The sequence below is a fragment of the Penicillium digitatum genome, chromosome 3, assembly GCF_016767815.1.
Source record: "Penicillium digitatum chromosome 3, complete sequence".
In the NCBI taxonomy this organism is placed as follows: domain Eukaryota; kingdom Fungi; phylum Ascomycota; class Eurotiomycetes; order Eurotiales; family Aspergillaceae; genus Penicillium; species Penicillium digitatum.
The window spans coordinates 326,157-350,431 of NC_089386.1; the positions used below are offsets into that span (position 1 = coordinate 326,157).

The 24,275-nt window shown below is 48.1% G+C and overlaps 15 protein-coding genes across 15 annotated transcripts; 7 read left to right on the forward strand and 8 right to left on the reverse strand.

Moving 5' to 3' along the window:
- Positions 1–468: 468 nt before the first annotated feature.
- Pdw03_7684 (Aflatoxin biosynthesis regulatory protein) lies at positions 469–1,753 on the forward strand (the record flags this gene model as incomplete). The annotated part of the gene is made up of 2 exons (XM_014677347.2): positions 469–537; positions 590–1,753. The coding sequence occupies 2 exons, from the start codon at positions 469–471 to the stop codon at positions 1,751–1,753; spliced, it is 1,233 nt and encodes a 410-aa protein (XP_014532833.2).
- Positions 1,754–2,258: 505 nt separating this feature from the next.
- Pdw03_7685 (RTA-like protein) lies at positions 2,259–2,933 on the reverse strand (the record flags this gene model as incomplete). The annotated part of the gene is made up of 2 exons (XM_066101741.1): positions 2,259–2,368; positions 2,453–2,933. The coding sequence occupies 2 exons, from the start codon at positions 2,931–2,933 to the stop codon at positions 2,259–2,261; spliced, it is 591 nt and encodes a 196-aa protein (XP_065956824.1).
- Positions 2,934–3,600: 667 nt separating this feature from the next.
- Positions 3,601–4,491, reverse strand: Pdw03_7686 (Alcohol dehydrogenase, putative; the record flags this gene model as incomplete). The annotated part of the gene is made up of 1 exon (XM_014677349.1): positions 3,601–4,491. One exon carries the CDS (start codon positions 4,489–4,491, stop codon positions 3,601–3,603), a length of 891 nt encoding a protein of 296 aa, XP_014532835.1.
- A 360-nt stretch (positions 4,492–4,851) lies between these two features.
- Positions 4,852–6,706, reverse strand: Pdw03_7687 (Afadin/alpha-actinin-binding; the record flags this gene model as incomplete). Its single annotated transcript, XM_014677350.1, has 4 exons — positions 4,852–5,049; positions 5,138–6,340; positions 6,395–6,475; positions 6,527–6,706. The coding sequence occupies 4 exons, from the start codon at positions 6,704–6,706 to the stop codon at positions 4,852–4,854; spliced, it is 1,662 nt and encodes a 553-aa protein (XP_014532836.1).
- A 437-nt stretch (positions 6,707–7,143) lies between these two features.
- On the forward strand, positions 7,144–9,268 carry Pdw03_7688 (Tetratricopeptide TPR2; the record flags this gene model as incomplete). Its single annotated transcript, XM_014677351.2, has 6 exons — positions 7,144–7,290; positions 7,347–7,478; positions 7,539–7,649; positions 7,799–7,926; positions 7,979–8,519; positions 8,570–9,268. 6 exons carry the CDS (start codon positions 7,144–7,146, stop codon positions 9,266–9,268), a joined length of 1,758 nt encoding a protein of 585 aa, XP_014532837.2.
- A 534-nt stretch (positions 9,269–9,802) lies between these two features.
- On the reverse strand, positions 9,803–11,590 carry Pdw03_7689 (Indoleamine 2,3-dioxygenase family protein; the record flags this gene model as incomplete). The annotated part of the gene is made up of 5 exons (XM_014677352.1): positions 9,803–10,018; positions 10,077–10,379; positions 10,449–10,609; positions 10,677–10,993; positions 11,097–11,590. The coding sequence occupies 5 exons, from the start codon at positions 11,588–11,590 to the stop codon at positions 9,803–9,805; spliced, it is 1,491 nt and encodes a 496-aa protein (XP_014532838.1).
- A 1,153-nt stretch (positions 11,591–12,743) lies between these two features.
- Positions 12,744–13,932, reverse strand: Pdw03_7690 (Galactosyl transferase; the record flags this gene model as incomplete). The annotated part of the gene is made up of 3 exons (XM_014677353.2): positions 12,744–13,408; positions 13,459–13,748; positions 13,802–13,932. 3 exons carry the CDS (start codon positions 13,930–13,932, stop codon positions 12,744–12,746), a joined length of 1,086 nt encoding a protein of 361 aa, XP_014532839.2.
- A 448-nt stretch (positions 13,933–14,380) lies between these two features.
- On the reverse strand, positions 14,381–15,153 carry Pdw03_7691 (Protein kinase-like domain; the record flags this gene model as incomplete). Its single annotated transcript, XM_066101742.1, has 4 exons — positions 14,381–14,840; positions 14,907–14,955; positions 15,017–15,047; positions 15,133–15,153. 4 exons carry the CDS (start codon positions 15,151–15,153, stop codon positions 14,381–14,383), a joined length of 561 nt encoding a protein of 186 aa, XP_065956825.1.
- A 251-nt stretch (positions 15,154–15,404) lies between these two features.
- Positions 15,405–16,451, reverse strand: Pdw03_7692 (Galactosyl transferase; the record flags this gene model as incomplete). Its single annotated transcript, XM_014677355.1, has 2 exons — positions 15,405–16,104; positions 16,153–16,451. 2 exons carry the CDS (start codon positions 16,449–16,451, stop codon positions 15,405–15,407), a joined length of 999 nt encoding a protein of 332 aa, XP_014532841.1.
- A 917-nt stretch (positions 16,452–17,368) lies between these two features.
- On the reverse strand, positions 17,369–17,685 carry Pdw03_7693 (Cytochrome c oxidase assembly protein, putative; the record flags this gene model as incomplete). The annotated part of the gene is made up of 2 exons (XM_014677356.2): positions 17,369–17,533; positions 17,590–17,685. The coding sequence occupies 2 exons, from the start codon at positions 17,683–17,685 to the stop codon at positions 17,369–17,371; spliced, it is 261 nt and encodes an 86-aa protein (XP_014532842.2).
- A 279-nt stretch (positions 17,686–17,964) lies between these two features.
- Pdw03_7694 (Vacuolar (H+)-ATPase G subunit) lies at positions 17,965–18,630 on the forward strand (the record flags this gene model as incomplete). The annotated part of the gene is made up of 6 exons (XM_066101743.1): positions 17,965–17,967; positions 18,019–18,057; positions 18,115–18,148; positions 18,218–18,226; positions 18,291–18,391; positions 18,463–18,630. 6 exons carry the CDS (start codon positions 17,965–17,967, stop codon positions 18,628–18,630), a joined length of 354 nt encoding a protein of 117 aa, XP_065956826.1.
- A 927-nt stretch (positions 18,631–19,557) lies between these two features.
- Pdw03_7695 (Triacylglycerol lipase, putative) lies at positions 19,558–20,173 on the forward strand (the record flags this gene model as incomplete). The annotated part of the gene is made up of 4 exons (XM_014677358.2): positions 19,558–19,756; positions 19,808–20,048; positions 20,109–20,118; positions 20,168–20,173. The coding sequence occupies 4 exons, from the start codon at positions 19,558–19,560 to the stop codon at positions 20,171–20,173; spliced, it is 456 nt and encodes a 151-aa protein (XP_014532844.2).
- A 73-nt stretch (positions 20,174–20,246) lies between these two features.
- Pdw03_7696 (Arrestin-like, N-terminal) lies at positions 20,247–21,049 on the forward strand (the record flags this gene model as incomplete). The annotated part of the gene is made up of 6 exons (XM_066101744.1): positions 20,247–20,316; positions 20,367–20,405; positions 20,467–20,596; positions 20,646–20,882; positions 20,933–20,967; positions 21,024–21,049. 6 exons carry the CDS (start codon positions 20,247–20,249, stop codon positions 21,047–21,049), a joined length of 537 nt encoding a protein of 178 aa, XP_065956827.1.
- A 646-nt stretch (positions 21,050–21,695) lies between these two features.
- Positions 21,696–23,406, forward strand: Pdw03_7697 (Arrestin-like, N-terminal; the record flags this gene model as incomplete). Its single annotated transcript, XM_066101745.1, has 6 exons — positions 21,696–21,908; positions 21,985–22,098; positions 22,148–22,360; positions 22,417–22,974; positions 23,027–23,319; positions 23,385–23,406. The coding sequence occupies 6 exons, from the start codon at positions 21,696–21,698 to the stop codon at positions 23,404–23,406; spliced, it is 1,413 nt and encodes a 470-aa protein (XP_065956828.1).
- Positions 23,407–23,476: 70 nt separating this feature from the next.
- Pdw03_7698 (Arrestin-like, N-terminal) lies at positions 23,477–23,734 on the forward strand (the record flags this gene model as incomplete). Its single annotated transcript, XM_066101746.1, has 1 exon — positions 23,477–23,734. One exon carries the CDS (start codon positions 23,477–23,479, stop codon positions 23,732–23,734), a length of 258 nt encoding a protein of 85 aa, XP_065956829.1.
- Positions 23,735–24,275: the final 541 nt, after the last annotated feature.

Below are 24,275 nucleotides of genomic sequence, written 5' to 3' on the forward strand. Positions count from 1 at the left end.
CGAGGCCTTGGAAATGTCATTAATGGCGTTAGCTATACTCCGTAGTACACAGCTACGAAGTCATGATTACCTTGAACACGTGCAATTTAGATAATGTCATTTTAGCCATGATAGGGTACCCTTAGAAACCCTTAACGTAGCTGCCAGGTTCTGAAAATTGATTTGAGCACTCCGTACGGAGTACTCCGTACTTTTTTCAAAATCGACCACTTTGACTTTACGGTTAAATACAATTGAGACCTCCGAATGACCAAAAGTGAGGCATAGCATAGGACATGGTTTCAGATAAGCCTTTTTTTCGGTTTGATCGACAGGGTTCTATTACATAATCCTATACTGCCGGCCGAGGTCCCCGACCAGATCGAATCCTGTTGCCTGCCCTTAAAAAAAGGTAAAACAACCCTAAACATGAAAAGAGCCTCGGCATTTTTTCCTTCTTTTATACTATGATCCAAATATTACATGAATATGGCGCTCCGACGACCACATCGGAAATCTCGCCACGGCTGCGTGGAATGCAAGAGGCGACGAGTGAAGGTATGAAATAAGAGAGTAGAAGAAAAAATGCAGCACACTCATCCCATCATAGTGCGACGAATCCCGGCCATCCTGCACCAACTGCGCCAACCGCTATTCCGAATGTGAGTACGGGTCGTCATCCTCACTACTGTGGGCAAATGAAGGGCCCGATAGTGGACAGACAGGCGAGCCAGCATCGGGACTTTGTTCACCGTCGAGTTCAACCATAGGAACGGGGGCAGCAGAGTCCCTCGGAATCCTAACCCAACTCGGGAGCGAAAATGCCGTAACCTCAGCCGGGTCTGCGCTGAACCTCAACGACCTGGAGCTGATGATACAGTGGTGCAGCACGACATTCCAAACACTGTCACGCAATGAGCGCACAGATCCAATCTGGCGCACTATAGTGCCTGAAGAGGCGCTCTCGCACCCATTTCTTATGCACGGCATCCTAGCCCTATCATCGCTGCATCTTGCTAGAACAGGGCCTGAGCCAGCGCGTCGCGCATCGTATCTCAATCGCGCTGTCGCGCACCAGAATCAAGCACTGGCGCTGTTCCGGGAACTACTGGGGGACGTGAAGGAGAGTAATGCCAAGGCGATGTTGGCTTTTGCAGGAATTGTGGTTATCTACACGTTTGCATTCCCACATACGCCGGAAGCGCAGGATCCATGGGACTGCGTCGATGATTTGTACCAGGTTCTTGTTTTGACCCGCGGCGTGCAACAGGTTATTCATGCGCCGCAAGATTTTACGAGTTTCTTAGGAGACAGTTCTTTTGGTCCGATTTTGCAGGTTGAGGAGGCTCGGGGTACGATACCTGAGGATACAACTGCCATGCTCACACAACTGCGTGAGGCTAACAAAATCTGCGGGGAGCGAGATCCGAATCATGAGATACAGGTCTACGAAGGGTCCATTTCGAATCTCGAGGAAATGCTCAGTTGGTGTTACAGCGGGATGAGGGCAAATACGATTGCCGGGAGGTGGGCAATCCGCTTGCACCCTCGGTTTATGGAGCTGCTACGCGAACGAGACCCCTTGGCGCTAGTGATGCTAGCGCACTATGTTGTGCTCTTGCAATATTTGAAGCATCGCTGGTGCTTTGACGAGTGGTGTGTGAGGGTCTCCAAGGCTGTGTGGGCAATACTGGATGACCAGTGGAGGCCGCTGATCCAGTGGGCAATGAAAGAGATTCTCGGTATCAACTATATGGAGCAGGTTGACACTTGATGTTCTGAAGCATTTCATTGGTACATTCAAATTCATATTCATATACCCAAATTCAAAGCGTTGAAACAGCGGGAGAAATTCTATAATCAATCAAAAGAAACACAGTTCGAATCTCCACCTGAAAATTTTCAAAAATCATCACAACTAATCTTGAACCTAATCCGCCAAGCCTCGTTTGAGCACTCCATGACCTTCAGCCTACCCATAGCGGTTACGACTTTTCCTCTGCCAAGAAGATACTTCACCTCGCTAGGGTGAATGATAGCGAAAACTACCAACAGAGTTAACATCAACATTCCATCGAAGACACATATTAAAACCTCATGCTCCGTGAGATAACCATTCGTGCCCTGGGAGTACTCCACGACACGGATGATGGATCGAATGAGAACAAGGATGATGGATGACTGCAACGCCCACATGTGCTTGCGCCATGGGTACTGGTCAGCCACCGCAAGACATTCGGAATGAGAGTCTAGGCGCTTCTGGGAAACGACCGCACTAATCAGGAAGAAGCCGAAGAGCACGATTTGCACGATGAGGCCGCTGATGATGACATGCTAATAGAGGATGATGGGTCGGTGGAGCTTGAGCCGATACCCATGATTCCCGCACCTGTGGGGGTATTAGCATTGAGTTTCAAAAGAGCCAGGTGATCTACACCAGTCGCGAAGAAAAGGCAGAAGGACAGAAACATACCAGAAGCCTGCATTAAGAAACTCAACACATCACCCGTAACGAGAATCTTCGTCATCCAGTCAACCCGAATCAGAGCAAACTGCTCCCCCTTGACTATAACGATAATCCGACTCAATTCCATGTGGATACTGGCTGCGAATAGCGGCGCGATGAGAAGTAATGTGCTCTGCATAACATAGGGTCCGATGGTCCAATTAGGCGATTCTTTGGATGACATGACGCGGCCGATATACCCAACTAGCTCGACTGAGTTTTTGAGGGGGGAATTAGTTCTGGAGAAGTCTGGATTTTGCTTGGATCTGGGTATGAGGTGGTAAATAGAGTATCCGCCAATCATGAGCGGGATGACGAACCATGTTCTCGTGCGGAACATATGAAATGTGTGCATCAAAGTGACAATTGCAAATGAAATGATGAATACCACTGCTGTGCCTATTGAGGGGTAATATTCGTAGGCGGTCCAGCCGGGGTGCGAAGACATCTTGAGTGTAGATTGAGCAGTTAAGAGGCAAGGCCAAATTGAATTGCATCAATGACATGGAAAACTAAAACGATAGACCACTCTCTCCATTCTTATATATGCTCAAATTCAGAACGTCTACCTAAATCTCAAACAGGGACCGAATAGTCTTTGGAAAGGGAAAGGAGAATTTGTATACAACATGCCCGTACCCGGTCCTCGCCAAGTAACCCCACCCCCTTCGCTACACCCGAAGGGGGTGGGGTTACTTGGCGAGGACCGGGTACCTTCGTAATGTTTTCCCGATATGGATAAATGGATACCCCGCTAGACCCGCTGGGGAGCCCAGTACGAAATACGAGAGTCTAAAAATTCTTATCTAATCTAAGTGGAGACCCATGTGTTTGGCTGAGTGTACGGTGCACATCTCGTACATTTACGAAGTAGAGAGGCTGGAAATTACATCTGGGCTCTACAATCTCGCCTGCTCACTTCCATTTTGCAGCACATACCGATATCTCGCTTTCCGCTCATGAATATCAACTAGCGCCTGATTAACATCCACCATATCCCTCTTCTGAATCCAAGGCAAGACCCTCTTCTCTGCAGCCAGAGCCAACATAGCCTGTATATCACCCGGGGAACCAATATTTGAACCAGTGACCTTAACACCCTTCTGAATAAGACTTCAAGCCATAAGCGGCGGTAACGCATCCTCCGGTGCCCCAATCTGCACAAAAGTCCCATCCCGCTTAAGCAATCTCAAATACTGCGCAAGCGGCATATCATGCGCCGAAACCGTACACAGAGTAACATCGAGCGAATGCGAGTTTTTCTTCGCCCACCCCTTCTCCTCGCCCGTAGCGATAAACCCATCCGCCCCAAGCCCCCCAACAGCATCCGCCTTCTTCCCAGACGAGCGCGAAATGGCAACAACCCGATCCGCTCCAAGCGCATTAGCAAACAAAATCCCCAAATGACCCAGCCCCTCAACTCCAATAATCCCAACTGTCTTCCCGGGCCCAACGCGGCACTTTCTCATCGGCGCAAACACAGTAACACCCGCACACAGCAGCGGCGCTGCCTCGGCCGAGGGTAGAGCATCCGGAATCCGGAATACGAAATGTGCAGGCCCGCGCCATTGATCAGCAAATCCACAATACGATTTCGACTTGTCGCTATACTGTCTGTTGTACGTGCCTGTCATGCGGGTGCAGTAGGATTCCTCGCCGTCGGCGTAGGCTTCGTAGTCTGCGCGTAGACAGGCGCCGCTCTGCGCGCCGACGCCAACGTGGTCACCCAAGTGGATTGTATTGGGGTTAGATTTGGATTTGACGGCGCTGCCGAGACGTGTTACTATGCCGATTATCTCGTGGCCGACTACGCAGGGGTAGTCGGTTGGTCCCCAGCCTGAACGGAGGGTGTGGATGTCGGTGCCGCAAATACCGCAGTGGGAGATAGAGATTTCGACGTCGGTGGGTGTGAAGGGTTTCGGGGTATAAGTTGTGTAGGATTGGGGGCTTTTGGCGTCGCGGGCGACCCAGCCCTTGAAGGTACCTGGCTCCATATGAGGGGACATTTGTTGGTGGCTGTTATGCTGTAGAGATGTGCCGAAGTAGAAGTGGCGCTGAGGGATGGAATGAGTAATTGGAAGCTTTTTGGTAGGTTCCTGAGGTGTGTGGAACTGGAGACCTCAAATTTAGTTATTAGGTTGTTAGTTATGAGGTCGAATAGTACAAGGTAAATGCATGAAAGAAGCAAGCTCGGCACAAGATGCGGAAAAGTCGAAGGCAAGTTACCGAGGTCCATTTAAACTAAAATTAGAAAATACACAAGATTTCATGTCCATCGTACGCAATTTTGCAAAAGTGACTACATATTTACATGCACTCGCTCGAAGTATGTACAGTGCAGACTAGTGGGGTAATTTATTGATCTTTCACCGGGCCATGCCCATCAGATCGTCAAGCTCATCAGTGGTGAGAGTACTCCGACGCCGGTTTGCTGGCCTGGAAGCCTTCTCGGGTCGGTTTCTCTTTCGTGACTCGCGCTCTTTTTGCTCATTTTGAGCGGCGCGGGCCTCGTCTTCAACAACGGCCAGTTTTTGGTGCACGCTTAGTGATTCAATGGGTTTTAGCTGTAGGGCGAATTAGTCCTCGGATCTCATTGGGCACATCTTGGAAAAACTCGGGGGAATCTCCTGGGAAAGCGTTCTCGTTGCATACCTGACGGGGTTCCTTTGTTACAGTCTTTCGCCGGGTAGACCTGCGGGTCACAGTCTCGGTTTTGTAGGCTTTGATTTTGAGAGTATCGTCGTCGGTAGTATCCATACAGGGTGAGCCCTGTAAACCTGGCGTAAATGAGACCTTCCGGTGACGTTTTGTCATGAGGTTTTCATTGCGTTCCCTCAGAACGCGATCGGGCCGTTCGGGTACTTTGCGAACCTTGGACCTCATCTTCGAAGGATTGAGCGTCTCGAGGTCTGGTACTTTCTCCTCCGATTCACTAATATCGTTCTCCTCATCTTGGTCCTCCAGGATCGTCGGGATGGGGTTAGAAACTGGCAAGCTTTGCAGGCTCATGTCCTCGGTTGAGTTAGTGCTGAGATCGAGATTCATGCCGCGCTTCAATTCATCCGCTTGAACAGAATCTCCCCCATCTGCAAGACGACGCTGCCATCCACCCATCATGTTAACTGCCTGTTCCCACCGGGACTCCATCTTCACCCAGCCTTCCCGAAGTCGTTTGATCTCCTCATCCCTCACTTCAACCTCCTCAAGAGGCACGAATGAGGGGTTGGTAAGCAATGTTCGTAGATGCCCTAGCACTGCTTCCATTTGAACGGATAATTCTTCGCACGACGTTGGAAGCGAAGTAACAGGCCCCGAAGAAGACTTTTGAGCTCCTACGCTCGTAGCCATACCCGATTGCTCATTTTCGCCACTTCCATTCTCAGCCTGCGTCAAGCCTTGTAGATCCTTCAAAGTATAAACAGTACTTCGCGCAAGCTCAATTAGAGTATCATTCTCATCACTGAGATGCTGACATAACTCGGTCAAGAAGTTGGTGGTCTCCTGCTTCAAGCTATATCCAGGGTCATGTACTCGCTCTCCACCGCTGGCCAGAAGACGAGATCGATCCCACGCAGGATTGATGTTGATAGTAGTCACACTCAGACCCTCGCGCTTGCCTCGTTGTCTCTCAGCCAGGTGCGACTTAAGCTTTTGCATTTCCAGATCCCGCTTGCGAATATCATTGGCGCATTGCGCTCGAACTTGTTGGACGGTACTCTTCATGCGCTGGACTTGTTCCTTCAAACTTCGGATGTTCGCTTCGGCACGGGACATGTTGGACTTAAACGTGCGCTCTTGGGCCTCTGCCAGAGCTAGCGAGCGGGTCAGTTCGGACGTTTTCAATTTTAGTTTTCCCTGCACAATCCATAAAGGTTAGCGCGCTGTGAGACATGAGTAGCGTAAACATACGATCTCCGTGGTCTGTTCCGCCTCGGTGGCTTGCAGCGTGCGAATCGTCGTGGATAAGTTCTCACGGTGCTCGGACTCGCGCTAGAATTTGTCAGTCGCTGGTTGAGTCAGATTCTAGTGCAGCAAACACACATCTCGTCTCAACACTAAATCATTGACCAAGTTGATAACGCGAGCCATTGTGCCGTCTATCCCTCCATCTTCATTTTCTGGGTCGGCAAAATCGATTGCGCGACCACCTTTCAGCAAGCCCCTTGCCAATAAGATGTTGTTGACATAGGTCGAAGCTGCCTGCAGGTTATGCGACTCCATGGCAGCGATCACTTCTATTGTCACAGATGACCCCAAATGACGAATGGGGAAGAAAGTAAACACGGGAGGTGCGGGGGCCCTTTCATGCCAAGTGTGCAGTTTATAGGCGGTGAGAAAAGATAAGAGATTCTGCCCGTTTTATTGCGAAATTGTTTCGCGAGGCGTCAGTGCTTGGGTATTTTCCGAGAAGATACCTATCAAGAGCTCTTCGCAACAAATGTCCATTTATCGAAATGCAAAGGAGCCAGCCTTGCTAGCCAGAAGCAACTGAATGATATCCTGATGGTAATCTAGCGTGTTGGAATTTGCATTATAAAGAGTGGGTATAAACCATCACCCAACATCTATGTCTTGTTTGTCCCTTGCGTGGCATTAAATCTCTCGCTGCTACCCCACTACTTTATTTGCACCAACTGCCTTTGCATCTCCTCTTCAACATGGCTTCAAGGCCAGGTACGCGTGTAATACGCGGAGTAACACCTAAAAAGAAAGCCGACATGGAGCAAGCCGCTGCTCTTCAACGAGCAGGCCAAAATGCCTATAAAGTTGGAAATCTTCAAGGCGCCATTGACTCTTTCACCCAGGTACGCTCTCCTATCTTGTATATTCCATCGCGACTCATTTTCATCTGTTCATCTAGGCTTTGGCTGCAAACAGTGAAGACACTGGCATTTTGGATAATCGCGCCGCCACATATTGCAGGCTGAAACTATACAGCCAGGCCCGTGCTGATGCTAGAGCTATGGTCAAGCTTGCACCCAACGACGACCGTGTAACTACTCACCCCATCGCTTCTTTCCAGTTGTGGATTCATGGCTCACTCTAAACAAAGGGATTCCTGCGCTTGGCCAAGGTCTTGTGTCTAGATGGTAACTTTGACAAGGCCCGCGATATCTACGAATATGCCCTCCAGAAACTTCCAGCTGATCACACAGGCCGCAATGTATGTCTTTCTTTCTTTGATTTTCTGATTTTTGATGTTTACAATTTACTCTTGAATGTGGCATATCTGTCGTTATTTCTCTTGTGCCCCTTCCTACCTTACATTCTAGTGTTATTCAATCTTTTTTTCCTGCTACTAACCATTTCCAGGTCCTCGAGCAGTTGCTCAAGAAACTACAAGATAGGCTAGCAGGAGGAAACCGACGCGATCCATTTACGATCTTGCCACTTGAGATCGCAGAACTCACGCTTCGTCGCTTTTCCTTCAAGCAGATTGTGTAGGGTATCCATCCTCGCCGCTGAAGCGCACTAGCTCATTACAGCATATAGGGCAATCCTACGCGTCTGCAAAGGATGGAACCAATTTTTAGGCGGTCTGGCCAGCCTCTGGATGCATGTTGACCTCACCGGTGCTAAATCTCGTGTACCTTGGACATCCGTCCGAAACTACATCCATCGATCACGAGCGCAGCTGACCAGTGCCACCATTATAAATCTCGTGCCCTCTACTACGCCTAAGGTGCTTGACATGTTAAGCAGATGTCCCCAACTAGAGCACCTGGAATTGATGGTTCCTCATGACCAGCCTAAAGAGTTCTATCTGAAAATTAAAGACTTTCGACGCCTAAAGAGTTTTGTCTGTGGAGCAGACATCAGCCTTTCGCATGCCTGTGTTGGGAGTATATTAAGGAGCCTCTCGAAACTCGAGAAAGCTGCTTTTCTCCATGTTTGGGATAATCCTACTAGAGGCCCCCGACCCACGTCGACATGGCCTCAGCATCTACCAAATCTGAAGAGTCTAACTATTGCATCTTCACAAGAAAATGCTCACGGGTTGAGCTTCCCGGATGTACTCCCGGGGTTGGGATCGGTATGATTTCTGTGGATCTGATACCTAAGACTTGTGCTAACACAATCTAGTCTGTGTATCCCAATCTAGCAGAGTTGCGGCTGGTCTGGGATCCTGCACGATCACAATCATACCGATTTGATCCGGTGCAAGAGGAGGAACATCTCCCTCCAATCCGCATGCTAGATCTTCGTGGTGCGGCCGTCCAACAAAATTTCTATTCAATCCTTCCTACTAGCCTTGAAACCCTACGCTTTTTTTCAGGATCCATCGAGACTTCCCATCTTGGTGGAAATCTGTTCACCCCGGGAGAGAATGAACTCCCAAACCTGAAGACCCTGATATTCAATGATACCCCCTGGGTCAACCACTCCACACTCTCTCTATTCCTGATCCATTCCAAAGCTCCCCTTCGAACCCTTCATGTGAATCTTTGCCATAACATCAACAGTGAAGACTTCATTAATCTTCTTAACGATCCCGATGGAGCGAACCCAGAATTGAAAGAATTAACCGATGTGGGAGTCGCATGCATGGCTGGCATGGATGATTTGGGCGTCGGGAATCTGTCGGCAGTATTGCCAAACCTGAAAATGCTTGACCTGTCGCAGACAAGAATTACCGGCTGTACCATTCGCATGTTTGCGGATGCCCGGAACGATGAAACGGTCGTTGAAAAGCTCGAGGGCTTAATCATTAAAGGATGCGACAATGTGTCTCGTGATGCCATTGACTATGGACGACAACAGGGACTCAAGATTATCACTTAGTGTCTTTGCAAAATTTCGGAAGATTTTTCTCTTCGGCTTTTTGATTATAGAAAACTGCCTCGGGCATCAACCTTGTACAACACCATGATGAGAGATGCGCAAAGATACCTGGATTTGCATGAGAACGGCAAGTGAATATGAATATGAATACGAACTTGATCTCGAACTCCCTTGTTCGTGAATTGAATTTTTTTTTGACCATATTGTAGCCTCGCGATTGAATAGATCGTTCTGGAAATGAAAATGTGGTCAAAACCAGCTAGCGCAGACCCCTGGATGAGCATCAGCTGATACAATCCAAAAGGTCGAACTCTCCCGATCTTGTCCCCACAGAAGTACAGCCCGGCAATTGGTATTTCTTACTGAGGAAAAGAAACAAAGTCCGATTCTAGCGGGTGAAACGCTGGCTTGAATCGGCAAATAGACAAGAGAAATTCGGAATCCGACAGTTTTACACACGGGAATAGAAGATGACAGGGTCTTACTATCCCAAGAAATGCATTATTAAAGCCAGAATTTGGCAAAACTAGCTACCTAAACCCCCCGTTCCTGACACCACCGCTCAACCTCTCTAGCCAACTTCTCCTTTTGATCACGCACAAGCTCCATCATAGGCTCAACCTGTTTCCTATGCGAGGCAATAAGATCCTCATTGCCATTGGCAACAGCCACACCATCCTTCGGCGCAAGATTGTCATCATAGATTTTGACCATAAGCTCCATAACAGCGGAGAGCTGGTTGGGAAGCCACTGGAACCAACAATCAGCACATTGACATCAAAATCAGAGAAAGAGGACTTGTACTCACGGTAACAATGGGACTACCACCAGTAGCAGTAGGATGCGGCGTGCGACGAATGATGTACTCACGTGCGAACAACCAGTGTCGCCAACGGAAACTGCGGATGTGGTTCAGCGTGCGCAGGAAGAGGACTGCGGTCTCGGAGTCTTGGATGGCGTATTTCTGAACGCCGATTTCTTCGGATTTTTCGCGGATGTAGGTGAGGAATTCGCGGTGTGGGAGGGGGCGGTAGGCACGGAATTCATGGAGGATTTTGGTGAGTGGTGTTTCTGGCATGGGGATCTCGCAAAGGTGGTCTAGGAGGGGAATCTGGTATGCAGTTAGTTCGGGTGCGGTCCTTATATTTGGGTTTGCGTTTGGGTTGATTGGATTGCTCACAATGCTGTCGTTTGCACCGCTCTCACCGCGGAAGTAAAGAGGCTTGTTGTTTTCGCAGCCTTCGTAGATCACACCATTCGGGAACATGGATTGGTTGGTGATGCCAAAGATGAAGACGCGGAAGGAGAGATATTCTGATGGCTTGGAGTTGCCCCACATGTCTATTTCGATGTCAGTTTGGACGATCTGGAGGATGGGACTATTGGCATGATTTGGGGGGCTGCATACCTTCCATAGATGCTTCGATTTTCTCCATCGATTGCAGAATCTCTCGGAATCCGTCGTTGATTTCATGTCGGGAGCCATGCTGCTCAAGGGAATCAACGACCTTCAAGACACCTCCAATAAGCGGGCCGGTCTCTTTGACCATGTCGACGTGAGTCAGGATGAAGCCTGCCTCGGAGCTCTTGGGGTCGAGACCTTTCTCGAAAGAGCGAATCAGACGAAGGTTTGAGTACTCGCTCAGACCTTTGGCAGGGTCAGCGACGGTGTAGTTGAACAGAGCATATGAAGCCGCATATGACATGAAAGGTGGTAGGTCCAGGCTGGGGATGGTTGTTAGTGATAGTGTTGTTGCGAAGACGTGTATGAATATGATCCACAATATGGCGAAGTAAGACAGGAAGAATAAGAAAAGAGAAGACTTACATCTCAGCACAGCGATACATAGGACGAGCAACGGACTGGGGCAGGACATCACGACCAAGTCCATAGCCACCTTCCGGGTCTTTATTCCAGTGCTCCCAGCAAGGCTCGAGCAGGTAAGACGAGGCCAGGAAAGTATAGTCACGGAAGACCGCAGCAATAGTAAAGCGATCATGCGAGCCATCCGCGAAGACCAGCTTCTCAACCTCGTCAGTCAGGTCGGTAAGCTCAGCCTTGACAGCAGGGCCAAGCTCATAGGTAGCTAACAGACCGGGCTTACCATCGAGCCTGACGACAGGGAGGCGGTTAACCAGAGACAGCAGGGCGCTGAAGGCTTCTGGTAGCTCAGCAGGGGCAGTCTCATAAGGCAAGAAGCCAGTCTTGGTAGTGATGGTGAAAGGGTCTAAGGAGTGGGAGATCGATGAAGGGTCATCATGGATGTGAGGGAACCGCTTCAGGGTAGTAGGGGAAGGGTAGGGCACTTGGGTTCGAGTCATGATAGTACAATATGAACCAAAGGAAATGATGGAAAATTAGTCTGTGATGTGTGGGGTGTGTTGGGCTAGTGTAAGAAATAGTGTAGATGTATAAGCCAAAAGGCAAACGAGAGGGCCAAAGGCCAAGTCAAGAGGCTCGAAAGTAGGGAAAATCGGTAAAAAAAAAAGAGGCAAGGAATAACCCAGGGGACCTTGGGAGATGAAAACAGAATTGGAACTTTGAGGTTCTGGGCGGGTGAGGAGCACATTCTTATAACACTTTGAGGCCGGTAACAATTCCGGCCTCAAGTCCACATTACGAAAGAGAGTAAAAGATAGCGTGGGCCCGGTGATATCCGGTACTGCATGGTGTAAATTGATTCTATCTATCTTATATAGCATTGGAGGCACTTTACATGAGTATATTTAGCCAAAATAGGAGATTTTGACATACATGTCAACATCTATTTGATCTATAGAACTGCCCAGTGAGAGAGGGCAGAGGAAGGTCACGAGGTTGCGCTAGTCCCGATACAGCATTTGTTCTTCAAGGCAGTTTGACTGGTTTACCAGGGACTTCATGGACTTTTGTGATGGTGTATGTTGAATTAAATGTTTCAAGCGCTTATAACGAAGAAATTGACCACTCGATGATGATATATTACGGGTTATAGACCAAGATTGTCAACTCAAGTCATGATGTGTGCTCTATAGTTCATACGCTGCCAAGCATTGATCACCAGATTCCCCCTTTTGATTGGACGATAAGCCCCAATTTAACTTCCCTAGCGTTCGGAGGCCGGAATGCTACCGGCCTCCGAGAGTAGCCGACCTTGTTATATGTCCCGGGCAGATTTGATATAGGAAACGGCCTAAATTGGAATGACTTGTGTGATTTCTTGCGGTGATCCTCGTGATCCCCGAGATCAAACGAAAATCGGCCTATGAGCAGTTTCATCAATTTAATGCTTTTAGTGCTATGTTATTCGGCAAGCTTCAAGTCGTCTCGAAATACTTTTATGACAGGTACACAAGAACCTATCGCGAATTTATGCCCCAAAAGTACTCAACTTATTTGTGACCCTTGTATGACATACTCTGTGATTGAATGTAAATGTAAAATGTTTTTCATGGTTGATAATCTCACAATCCATCGATCACTTGCAGAAAGTTTTCACGTAAATATACGCTCAGTTCTATTCACCACCATAGTCCGAGAATTGCGATTAAAAATCCCATGCAACTGCGGCATTAAATACTGCAAGACTGCATCTCCCGCACCAGCCGGAAGCGAGCTCTTGTCGCCCCAATAGTGCCTCACCAGCTCCCCAACACATCCGGTAGCTGCGACCTCAGGGCACCCATTTGCTTCTCCACAAGACAAGACTCGAATATCTTCCGATCTGTTAAAGTCATACCTAACATAGTTCCCAAATGCGGATTGCTCGTGTGGCCACTCCCCACTCCACCTCCCGCAGTTTGGATAGCGCGTTTCGTTGGGACAATTCTCCCATGCCTCAAAGAGTTCATGGGTACGAGAGCTTTGCTGGGCAATAATAAACCCAGTATTGAGAAATGTGCGACCGTTCCAATCCCGGTTGTGGGGTGCGTCTGGATCGAGCGCCATGGCAACTAGAGTCTCCGGAGTGATATCCCAGTAGTTGAATAGCCATTCCATGGGTAGATTAGGATAGGGCATCATGGAATCTGCATCCAGGAATACAACGTATTCGTAGAGTTTCAACGCTTCCTTGATGGCAGTTACTTTGGTCCATGTCCCAGATCGTCCGACTGCCCTGGGGATTTGAACTAATCGGTAGTCGTAGCCATGGATCATTGCTAAGCTCATCAGTCACACAGTAGAAACATGTAGAAGCTTAAATACATACAGAACATGAAGTGATTGAGTCTGCCACTGGTATCTGGGGGAAGTTCGGTCGCGTTCAATGGAGCCTTGCTCAAAACACCCTTCGGGCCATCAAGATGGCGGCTGTCGACGTCCAAAATTAGAATTTTTTTTCCTAATGGTTCGGTGAACCTCAATGGTTCCGCAAGCCAGAAAACCTTCCCTGTGCGGCCATTAAATATAGGTTTAGAAATGGGGTGTATATAGGGATTGTAGAGCTCGTGGGCCGTGGAGAAATATAAGGGGCTCTTGACGGTCCATCGGATGGTTTTCCTTTACCAGAGTCAGTGTTCAATTTCAAAATTTTGCGTTAGGTGGGCTCGAACTGGGATGGCTGATCAATCAATGCATTGTTCAAGCAGGAGTAGACCCAGAGGAGCACACAGGCCATCAGAGTCGAAGTAAAGATGGCGGTAATCCGGCGAGGAAGTATGCGTCCTAACCTTGAATGGCGCATTGGGATGATGTATGCATGTAAAATGGAGTTCTAATATGTAGATTTGGCGTAATAGGCGTCGGTTGACATGACATAATGTTGATGAAGTAGTTATGGAAGGAATACTTACTTTCCCGTGCCATTCCATTTGAGCGCTCATCTCTTGCTGCTTTTTGCCCAGTCGACTAAACACGATACACCTTCATTTCACGATGAAGCTGCTGCCAGAGATGCGTTGTAGTTCCCTTTCCGAAGACTGTGTAGCCATTTGCGGCACATTTGATCTTGAGGGATGCACCATATGAGTCGCACTTGTTGAGCGGTGTCCAATTTTGAACATTATCTATATGCCAAATGCTAGTTCCGCTGGCGAGGAAAATCGGGTGCCGTGATCTGGTGTTTGTCACTTTGGCCTCGTGTATGCAAAGCCAAATTCGGAAAATTGTCTTCTAAGATGTCCTTCATTCTGCTAAATCCCAAGCAAACACCTTTGGGTACAGAACTGCGACGTGTGTTGTCGGCATCGATCTCCTGGGTTGCGACGAGGACCTCCCGACCGCGACGATTCCTGAAGAGGTGATATGACCTGGCTAAAGTTTCGCTTTCGTCTAGGTTCAGACAATGCCTCGCTTGGGTCAGAGTCCGAGCATAAATCTGGAAGATGGTTGATGTTCTGTGAAGACACACGGCCACTTTCAACATATGCCTGAGCCTTAGGCGTGGTTGATTGCAGAGGAGATGACGGCGGTTCGTAACCAGAGCCCGCATATTCTGAACCTGATGGGGTTTCCTGTAACTCCATGTCGGGGATTTGTGACCGTACAAGAGCAGAGCTGGTTGCCCTGGTATCTCGTTTGGATTGAGCATGCTTTCGCCTGGTTTTGTCACGGATTTGGGATTGACAGCTCATTAGAGCTAGACAGAGAATTCTAGCGATAGCTGTGGTCAGTTGTCGGTAGTTCAAGTCACCCTTTACCTCCATATTGGGCTCTTACAGGATGTGTAAAAGGGCATTCGGGGCTTCAAGCGCAACAAAAAGAAGAACTAACGTAAGGCCAATAGTCAAATAGGTTATTCAAGCCCTTCGCAGAACATAGTGTGATACTTCTGAACAAGGACCGCCCCGGGGGGACTGTCTGTTTTCTTCATGTGACTTTAGAAAAAGAGTCTTGTAGTCAGGAGAGCATTCGCAATCCATCTAGACTAAAGAATTGGATTTACCTGAATCTTGTGGACACCCATGTTGTCGGAAGTCCGGGAACCGAGAGGCATGTAGTCAGTCTTATGTCGGAGACCGACAAAAGTGAGATAACAGTGTGTAGCATATAGACCTCTGAGATATGCAGTATTGAAATTTTCTCAAACGGGAGTGTGACCAGTAAGATAATTGGCTTTTATCTATCTAGATTTTGAAAGCATTTATCCAGAAACGTTTTGAACAAGCTCAGAACTAATTATGCCTTTCAGATTCAACGGGAATCTTCAACCAAAGCCTATACCATCTCAATCAACGCATTAAGATCCTGGAGCCGTTGCTGTACTAGCTCCATATTGTCTGATTTCTCATGCAATGCGCTCTTGAGTGCACCGACTGCCTCCTTGGTAGTGTTTACAGACACTGCCTCCCCAGACTGTAGTTTCTTTTCCGCCGACTTGATAGTTTCCTTCGCATTTCGCATCTGCGACCAGTACGTTGCCGTCTTGTTGAGATATCCAGTCTCCTCAAGAGGCAAGTTCCACCCTTGAGGAGTCGTCTCGACAATATCCAGCCATTTGGCCATGTGCGGCCATCGGCGCTCCTCAAGACCCGGGAAATGCACGAGCAGATCCCCTCTCTTGCCTTCATAGGCCCAGTCCCATTCATATGTGTTGATCCATGGTCGTGGCAGGTAGGAGACTCCGTCGGCGTAACCTTTTCCGTTAATCCCCCCAGTGGTCTTATTGAGCACACGTCTCATACTCTCCTGATCGGCAGATCGACCGAGGTCAATTTGAGGGAGATATATAGGGTAGCCCATTGTTTCGGTGAGGAAATTGATCATCCAAGGATGAACATGGAGGAACATAATTCCCGTGTTAAGGCCATTTTGGTCTTGCGTTGCCACCAGGTGGATATCTTTCAGATCTGATGGCGGAAGGAAGATCTCCACGGGGATTTCGTTGTTCAGTATAATTGAGTCTGCATCTACCCACCTGCAAGAGTCAGTACTTCTCAAGTAAATTTACAGAAGAAAGCCATACATCAACCATTCCATTCTCTCGCCGGCTGGCTTGGTCAATTCATTGATCACCAAGGAGAGCAGATAGCTCGGTTTGTTCCAAAATCCGACTGAAATATCCTGTCGTAAGATATGCATGGGGTATCCCCATCGTTTTCCGTGGCGTTCATGGCTTTGCAGCGCTCTTTCGTACATATGGTTCGTCTCTCCGTACAGCATGGACACTTTGGCAACTCTTTGCAGCTTGTTACTGGGGACAAGATTTGATTGGGGAATAGGAAAGACCTTGTAAGACTTGTAGGTGACCCAAAAAACACACATCACCGATAGAACTATCAGAAAGATGTTCAAGGGCCGTTGTTTGAATGCCATTTGGTGTTGAATCATGGCAGGAGTCACCTCAGAGGTGCCAGACTTTTCATGGTAGACGAAAAGATGAGATATAATAGTTTCTTGAGATAGAAGAGACTATTGCTGGATTTAGAGTTGATAGTGTTTGATTGGAGGCCCGTACTGCCGGATTGGGAACACCGTTTTCGTCAACTCAACCACATCCAATAGATAGCAACAGATGAGTCCAATAACCCTGATGTATCCATATGCATTAGCTCAATGGTTGTAAGAAAAGCCTCATATATCTAAAACCGACGAAAATGAGCAACGTTGCGTACGGGTACGGCCCACTGCCTATTTGCCGCGTGTGAAGACCGCAAGGGTGATGTACTTCGATGAGGTTTCTGCGTAGATTGATTATAAATATCAATTTTGCAGGATCCACAAACAAAGGTTTTACGGCTGACGGCGGCATCTAATAGATTATATGAAGACCTTCAACCGTCTAGACTATATGGGCCCACAGTACATCGTATGTTGTAGACCAAAAAATCACTATAGCACATCTGATAATTTTCGCTGCGACAGTTCATTTTTCATTCGACCCTGAGCTCTGCTATGGATAAGAAACTAACTTAGATTAATTGGATACTACAGCATGCACTATAAGATGTGACCAGGCAATGCCCGGACTGGGTACAGATGAGGGTATATTTTACACCAAATGTTTTCAAATATTTGTACAACGTCACAGATGCAAAGCAACTTTAACTCCTTGTTCCCATGCATCGGCGAATTGGGCGCCGTTAGGTTCATTGGTATGGCCAGAGCGCATCCAGATCAAATCGCAAACTGGATCGCGCAAAAGAACGCAGCACGACATCCACAGCCAAACACCTGCATCACTACCCCGTATTTTGACTGGTTGTATTTGAGTCGTCCGTGGTGCTGTGTACCGTCTGGAGCTTGAGGTACTCCTGCTCGAGGGTCTTTTGCATTTCAAAGTCGGCCTGGCGCTCTAGTCGAATACGCTGCTTTTCCATATCACGTTCGACACCTCTATGCATGGCCTAACATTCAAAAAATAAGCATATACCAGATGTAGAGGATCGAAGTCGTAACATACCGCTCTATCCGCCTCTTGTGCCCAGTGAACAAACCAGACAGTACCCATGGTGGCGAGGCCAGTGACTGCCAATGTAAACTTTGATGCGCGAGACATAGCAGAAAAAGTGAGAGCGCAGCTCGACACAGATGTTCAGCAATCAATGGTTACAGATAACGTTTAAACTTGCCGGCTGTCATCACAACGAGTGCGGGATCATCATCAGTATCAGTCCATCGTTCACCGGGCGGCGTTTGATGGCAGAACTCCCACCGCTCTGGGGCGATGTGTGGCTCCGATCGACCTGGGCTCAGAGCTCCAGACTCGCCGTTTAATCGTCCCTTTCCAGCCTTATTTGCCCTGTACCCTATTTCTAAAGCGAGGTCTCTAGCAAATATGGTAAGTAACATATCTCGGAATTGGTGGCCAGCTGCTAACGGTGGACATTAGTCGGCTCAGAACTCCGCTGGCATTCAGACTCTCCTCGATGTAGGTCTTGGTTATATGTTGAGCGCAGTGTGGAGATACTAACCACCGAACTGTCAGGCCGAGAGAGAGGCTCAGAAGATTGTGCAGAAAGGTAAGTCCATGTTGTGCTTACCCCTCATCGCTGCCTATCACAGACACTAATACGTCACAACACATTTAGCCAGAGAGTGTATGCAACACAAATTACCTGTCGACATTCGCCCCATTTAACTAACCATTTCGCAACTATACAGACCGTACTCAGCGGATAAGAGACGCTAAGTCAGAGGCCCAGAAGGAGATCGAGGAATACAGAAACCAGAAGGAAGCGGAGTACAAGAAGTTCGAGGGCGAGGTGAGATACAGCTTTTCCACGGCTGCCCTAGTAGGATGTCCTCGCAGTACTAAGTTAACCGGTCTCGATAGCACTCAAGCGGATACAAGGCATCCGAGGCGGAGGCCGACAAGGAAGCCGAGGTCAAGCTCCAGGAGATCAAGGAAGCTGGCAAGAAGCAGGGCGACAAGGTGGTCGCAGAACTCATTCGTGTGACGACCGACGTCAAGCCCGAGGTGCCTGAGAAGATCAAGGCATAATGTAGATACTCTGGGCTATCTTTTCTTTCCACGCGTGAATGCGCTTGCGTGTCTGTTCATCGATATCCAATTGTCGGACAATATGAATTTCTTCTTTGGTTTAACCCTGTGTATGTGATGTGGATCGAGCCTGTATGAATTCTGTTGGAACACACCTGCCGGCCTCCTGCATGGTGTTACTGGAGGTTGGCTTGAATCTCGGCTTTTCGATCTGCGGCAAGTGTGAGTGTTGATGTATACAACAGAGTGATCCGTCCGTTTCCCCCGGACTTACTATGAGCTTGTTGTAGAGGGCTATGCTTCGGTGAACCTCAAATGCATCACCACCCCGCTAAGCCAGACAAGACCCCCCTGATATCCGTCTTACTCAATGTCAAAGGATGGTAACCTGAGGCACAGGATGATTCAATGGACTGTCTGAGCCACTGAACAGGTTTCAGTACTGATGGAATTCGAATAGATCTTAGTGAAACGAGTCACTGTTGGTGCTTATCCGGGCGCTAGTGGCACTGTTGATTGTAAGGGGTGTGTTTACCACTCCATACATGTATCGGGCATAGATTTATCAAGAACGGGTTTATCATGTTAGGGCTTGACATGCACGTTGAATGATATAAATGGCCCGGCGGTCGCCCCTGGTTATCTTTCTGTGCATGTGCCATGGATTCATCTTCAATATGTGCCGATGTACCTTGGAATGATTGATGATTGTTTTGAATTCTTTGCGCGCAAAAGAGGCGCTTTTTTATAGTCCATCGCTGCCTGAAGAGCTATTAGAGGTCACAATTCTTTTCTCGTAAATAGGCCATGCGCTGGAAGAAGACTGATGTATGCGTTGTGTTGGCCTGAGGCACCAACAATGTTTCCCTGTTGTGTCATTCCGTGCCGGATCTCATTTGACAACCTATCTGCGGGCGAAGCACAACAATGAAATATGCAATTCTTATGCAGAATACACTCAAAGGGTCTTCAATGGCCTGGTACTCATACGGACAGACTGTATGTCGCTCGAACAACAGGTGGTATCACGGGTCTCCGTGCAGACCCAGGCCAAGTCTCGAACCGCGATTAGAAGACCACGGCAAAGTAATTGTCGATGAGTACTCAATCATACGTGATACATATGGTATGCTACTTTTGATTTGAATAGTGCAGTCAACTGCTGACTCACCTGCAGCTGCACCGAAATACCCTGTCGTTCTCGCCCATGGCTTGCTCGGGTTTGATGAACTGCGCCTTGCTGGCCCATATCTCCCCGGTGTTCAGTACTGGCGCGGAATTAAAGAGGTATTGGTAGCGCGAGGTATTGAAGTTATCACGGCGACAGTGCCCCCGTCGGGCTCTATTGAGGCGCGGGCTGAACAATTGGCTCGAAATATCGAGGCCGAGGCTAAAGGGAAAGATGTTAATATCATTGCGTATGTCACCTTCATTTGCTGATTCCATATATCAGCATCTTCTGACAGGTTTTTGTATAGACATAGCATGGTAGGACCCATTAATCATTGCGATAGAGTTAATACTTACCTGTTATTAGGGGTGAGACATAACGAGAGGACCATACTATACAGCGCAAGCTAATTAATGGCTTGTAAAGTGGTCTTGATTCGCGATATATGATCAGTCACATACGACCGGAGAAGTTCAAAATTTTGTCACTGACTACTATCGCGTCTCCGCATCGAGGTCTGGCGCAGCATAGCTTTTAATTTGCCTTTCTACTAATTGTCTGACAGGCTCATCTGTGGCGGACTATATATTTGATCAAATTGGAGGTTCGTCAATGTTTGCTTGCTTACTGACATAGCTCAAAAGATAACATTATTTTCTATCCAGCCGATCGCCTACCTCAGATCTATTATGCTCTTCATCGACTAAATGTCGAGACGGGTGCATTTTCGCAACTAACACGAAAATACATGACGGAGACCTTCAACCCCACTACCCCAGATATGGATGATGTTAGGTAAGTGCCCTGTATTCTCTCCACTTTACGCCCTTCTAACATTCTCCAGATATTTCTCCTATGGAGCAGCTGTGGAGCCAGGTGTATGGTCCGCTTTTCGGCTTTCACACCGAGTACTTGCGGAGATTGAAGGGCCCAATGACGGCCTAGTCAGCGTGTCTAGTAGCCGCTGGGGAGGCGATGCAGGATACAAAGGAACCCTCATGGGCGTGAGCCATCTAGACCTGATCAACTGGACCAACCGGCTCAAGTGGCTAGTCGGAGAAGTCACGGGCAACAAACGGAAGTTAGTTGATTGCATATTGTATTTCGGGAATTAAGCTGATCTTAATGCAGGTTTAACGCAATTGCACTTTACTTGGACATTGCAGGTATGTGTTGCGGTTCTATTGGGTTATTTGGGACTAATAAGTCGCCTGTTCACTAGACATGTTGGCAAAAGAAGGACTTTGACGAAGTGAAACTGGATATAGTTGAATTCCCCCTCAGCCCTGTTGTGGCTGGATCCTGATTTGATATGGAAATTCTGGTGCCTGAAGTTGGGAGTCCTGGTTGTTTTCTTCCTATTCTTGCATCCTATAAACATTTATTTTGTATAGTGAGATCAATCTAGTAAATCTGTCAATTGGTGAAATAGATGATTAAATTTCAAGATAGTATATCTGGTATCGAAGTATGTAGCTATGAAAGAGTGTACAGACACAGTTAGACTTGTCCGGGAAATAGCGGAATTGTTTTTTAAAGTGTGGCTGTGGTAATATTGAGGCGCAGCATAAATACCAAATCTGACCTTGTAGACCGCGAGCCTTTGATGCAAAAGTCCCTGAATAAGCACGGCGAGACTGCGGCAGTTGCATGTTGCTTGGCAATCAGTTGATCCGCAAACGCCCAAAACGTCATTCCAAGATCCTTCTCATATAATCCGCATTTCCCCTCATCTTACGGGCCCAGCATCTTTTTCGCACTGAGCTTGCCATATTTGCAAGTTCCGAGAGCTTGATAACTTTCGTGCAATTTTTCTAGCGACCGCGTTTCCCCCTTTGACCTTTCAAACACCAACCGAAGAGAGAGCCCCGCCAGGGCCAGGGCGCCCGCCGCCATGTCCGCAAACATCATCTTGGACAGCCGCCACACCCATTATACAAATTTGGACTTCCTCAAGGGCAAGGTTGTGCTACAGCTACCGACTGAAACAGCCATTGGGGCAATCCAGGTCAAACTGGAGTGTGAGAGCCGCACCCGTCTATCCGGTCCCAAGAATCCCCAAAATGCGCACTCGGATAAAAAGCGAACTGAGCTTGAGGTTCATAAGGTAAGAAGATATGGTCTATCGTACCTATCGATGAGGCAAAATACTGACTGGAGGATTGGTTAACTAACGAATATAGATCTTGTACAAGGTTGCTACCGTCTTCCCGACACCGGGTGTGATGCAGAAGGGATCCCCTACGCCTGCATATACCTTTGCCGCAGGGTCATATGAGTACCCTTTCGAATTCAAGGTAAAGAGGCTATCATATTGCAGTTGGAACACTTTTAACGCTCTACTAGTTTCCCTTCAATAATTCGTGCAGCACCGCCAACAGCATGCTCACCAATCTAAACTTTTCTGGGTTAAAAGTCGAGGTAGCTAAAGACACCAACCGACACGTCCGAAAGACCCTCCCACCGTCTTTAAGCGGGTTTCCGGGCGTAGCAGATATCAAATATTTCGTCAAGGCCACAGTCATCCGGCCGCAGTTCTACAAAGAAAACATCAGATCGGTAAGTGATCTCTTTGGATAAAACGCTATCATTGCACTCGCTAATTGATTTCTCAGATTGTGCCTCTGAATTTCCTTCCAATTGAGCCACCAAGAGTCGGGAATCCCAATGAAGAAACCTACGCCAGGCGGCAACACCAATTCCCCAAGATGCATGTACCGCACAAGAAAAAAAGTATCTTCTCACGGGGATCTTCTGCACCCCGAATATCATACGCAGAACCTCCTCGGGTGTCTGTGGATGCTCGACTGCCGAACCCGTCTATTCTCACTTGCAACGAACCTGTCCCCCTCCGTCTCATCGCTAAAAGGCTGACCGAGGGACCGGACGTAATCTTCCTCCAGATGTTGCAGGTGGAACTAATATCCTTTACGAAAATTTTGGCCCATGATCTTAACCGCACCGAAATTAACTCATGGCTTATCATGAGCCGCAGCAATCTGAGCATCCCATTGGGCAGGCCAGAGGACCCCGTAGGCACTGATTGGACCATTGATCCAAACCTTTGGAATCGGTCTCCCTTACCTAACTCGGTGGCACCGTCATTTGAGACATGTAATATTGAAAGATCTTACGAGCTGGAAATTCGACTGGGCTTAACTTATGGAGTCCAGGTATGTTGAATCACCAACCCCTAGAGTTGTCTCTTGGCTAACCATGTCATAGCCTCAGCTTAGTGTTCTGCCCCTGCGATTGCCAGTCAGAGTGTTCTCGGGAATTGCCCCACCGCAGGCCCTCCTGGATGCGATGGCCGCTGCATCACTTCAGTCATCTGCCTCTAAGATGAAACCCCAGCCCAGCTTGCCAATAGAGGCGGGAAACAGCCGACCGCCCGTGCCACCACGGCCAACAGGCGAGCCTGTACCCGTCAACTCCGGAGATATATATGACGATGCACCACCCAGTTACGAGGATACAATGGGAGACCACCTGAGTCCAGTGGACGGACCGCGCCGCGAGTATCACCCACCAGAAGCCTCATCACAACGCACACTAGAATCTGGAGCTGATTCAAAGTCCGCAGCCCAACCGGGCAAGGCGCTTGAGGATGCAGAAGGATCCTCATCCTCGGCGCCTCGTCTCCGAGGCAATCGTGCTTCCTCAGAGTCCTTCGACATGCTACCTACCACACCACCGGAATCCCAATATGGATCGCCTCCCGCATCCCCCGTGAGACGTCCAGCGAGTATGATGAAAGTTCCTCGAAACACCGTTGATGAAGAAAGCCCGCCACAGTATGAGCCTGTTGCGGGGGATCAGCTGAACCCTCCCCAAACTGTGCAACGCCAGCCTTCATGGAATAATCTTCGTCCTATGAACTTGGGTGTTCCTAATCGGAAGCCTGTGCCACGAAGTCCGAATCCTAAAGGCTAATGGGTTCAATAGGTTGTTTGATTTAACTAACTTGGTCACATTCTTCCCTCTTACACGCTCAGTATCCGGGTTTGAAATTAATTGGAGCTCCATGGCACTTGACCAGTGTTTATTCCAGCACTCACAGCATTGCCCATCAAATCATCTGCGTTATTGCTACCTTCAAACCTTGATACCCCATCAAATTTCAGTGTTGAAAAGTGTGTTTACAATTTCCCTTGTTCTTGAAATACACCATAGGTCTATGGGGACGTTAGTGCCTGGTCAGAGAGAAGAAAAAAAAGAGAAAAATTACCCAATTCAACAAATCAATTTGTCCTTAACTCTATCCTATCTCCAGAATACACTAGGCTACTAATAGAAAAAAGAGAAGAATTGAAATGCCAATTATTATGCAGCCACCTCATAGTTCATATTAGAATGTGCGAAGGACAAGATAAGAAATAGTTGAGAAATATAAGAGCTTACCTAGTGACGGGACTACTCGTATCATGTAGGTAGTCGTAATGTGCAGTGGCAAGTAATACATTGATTGTTTGCC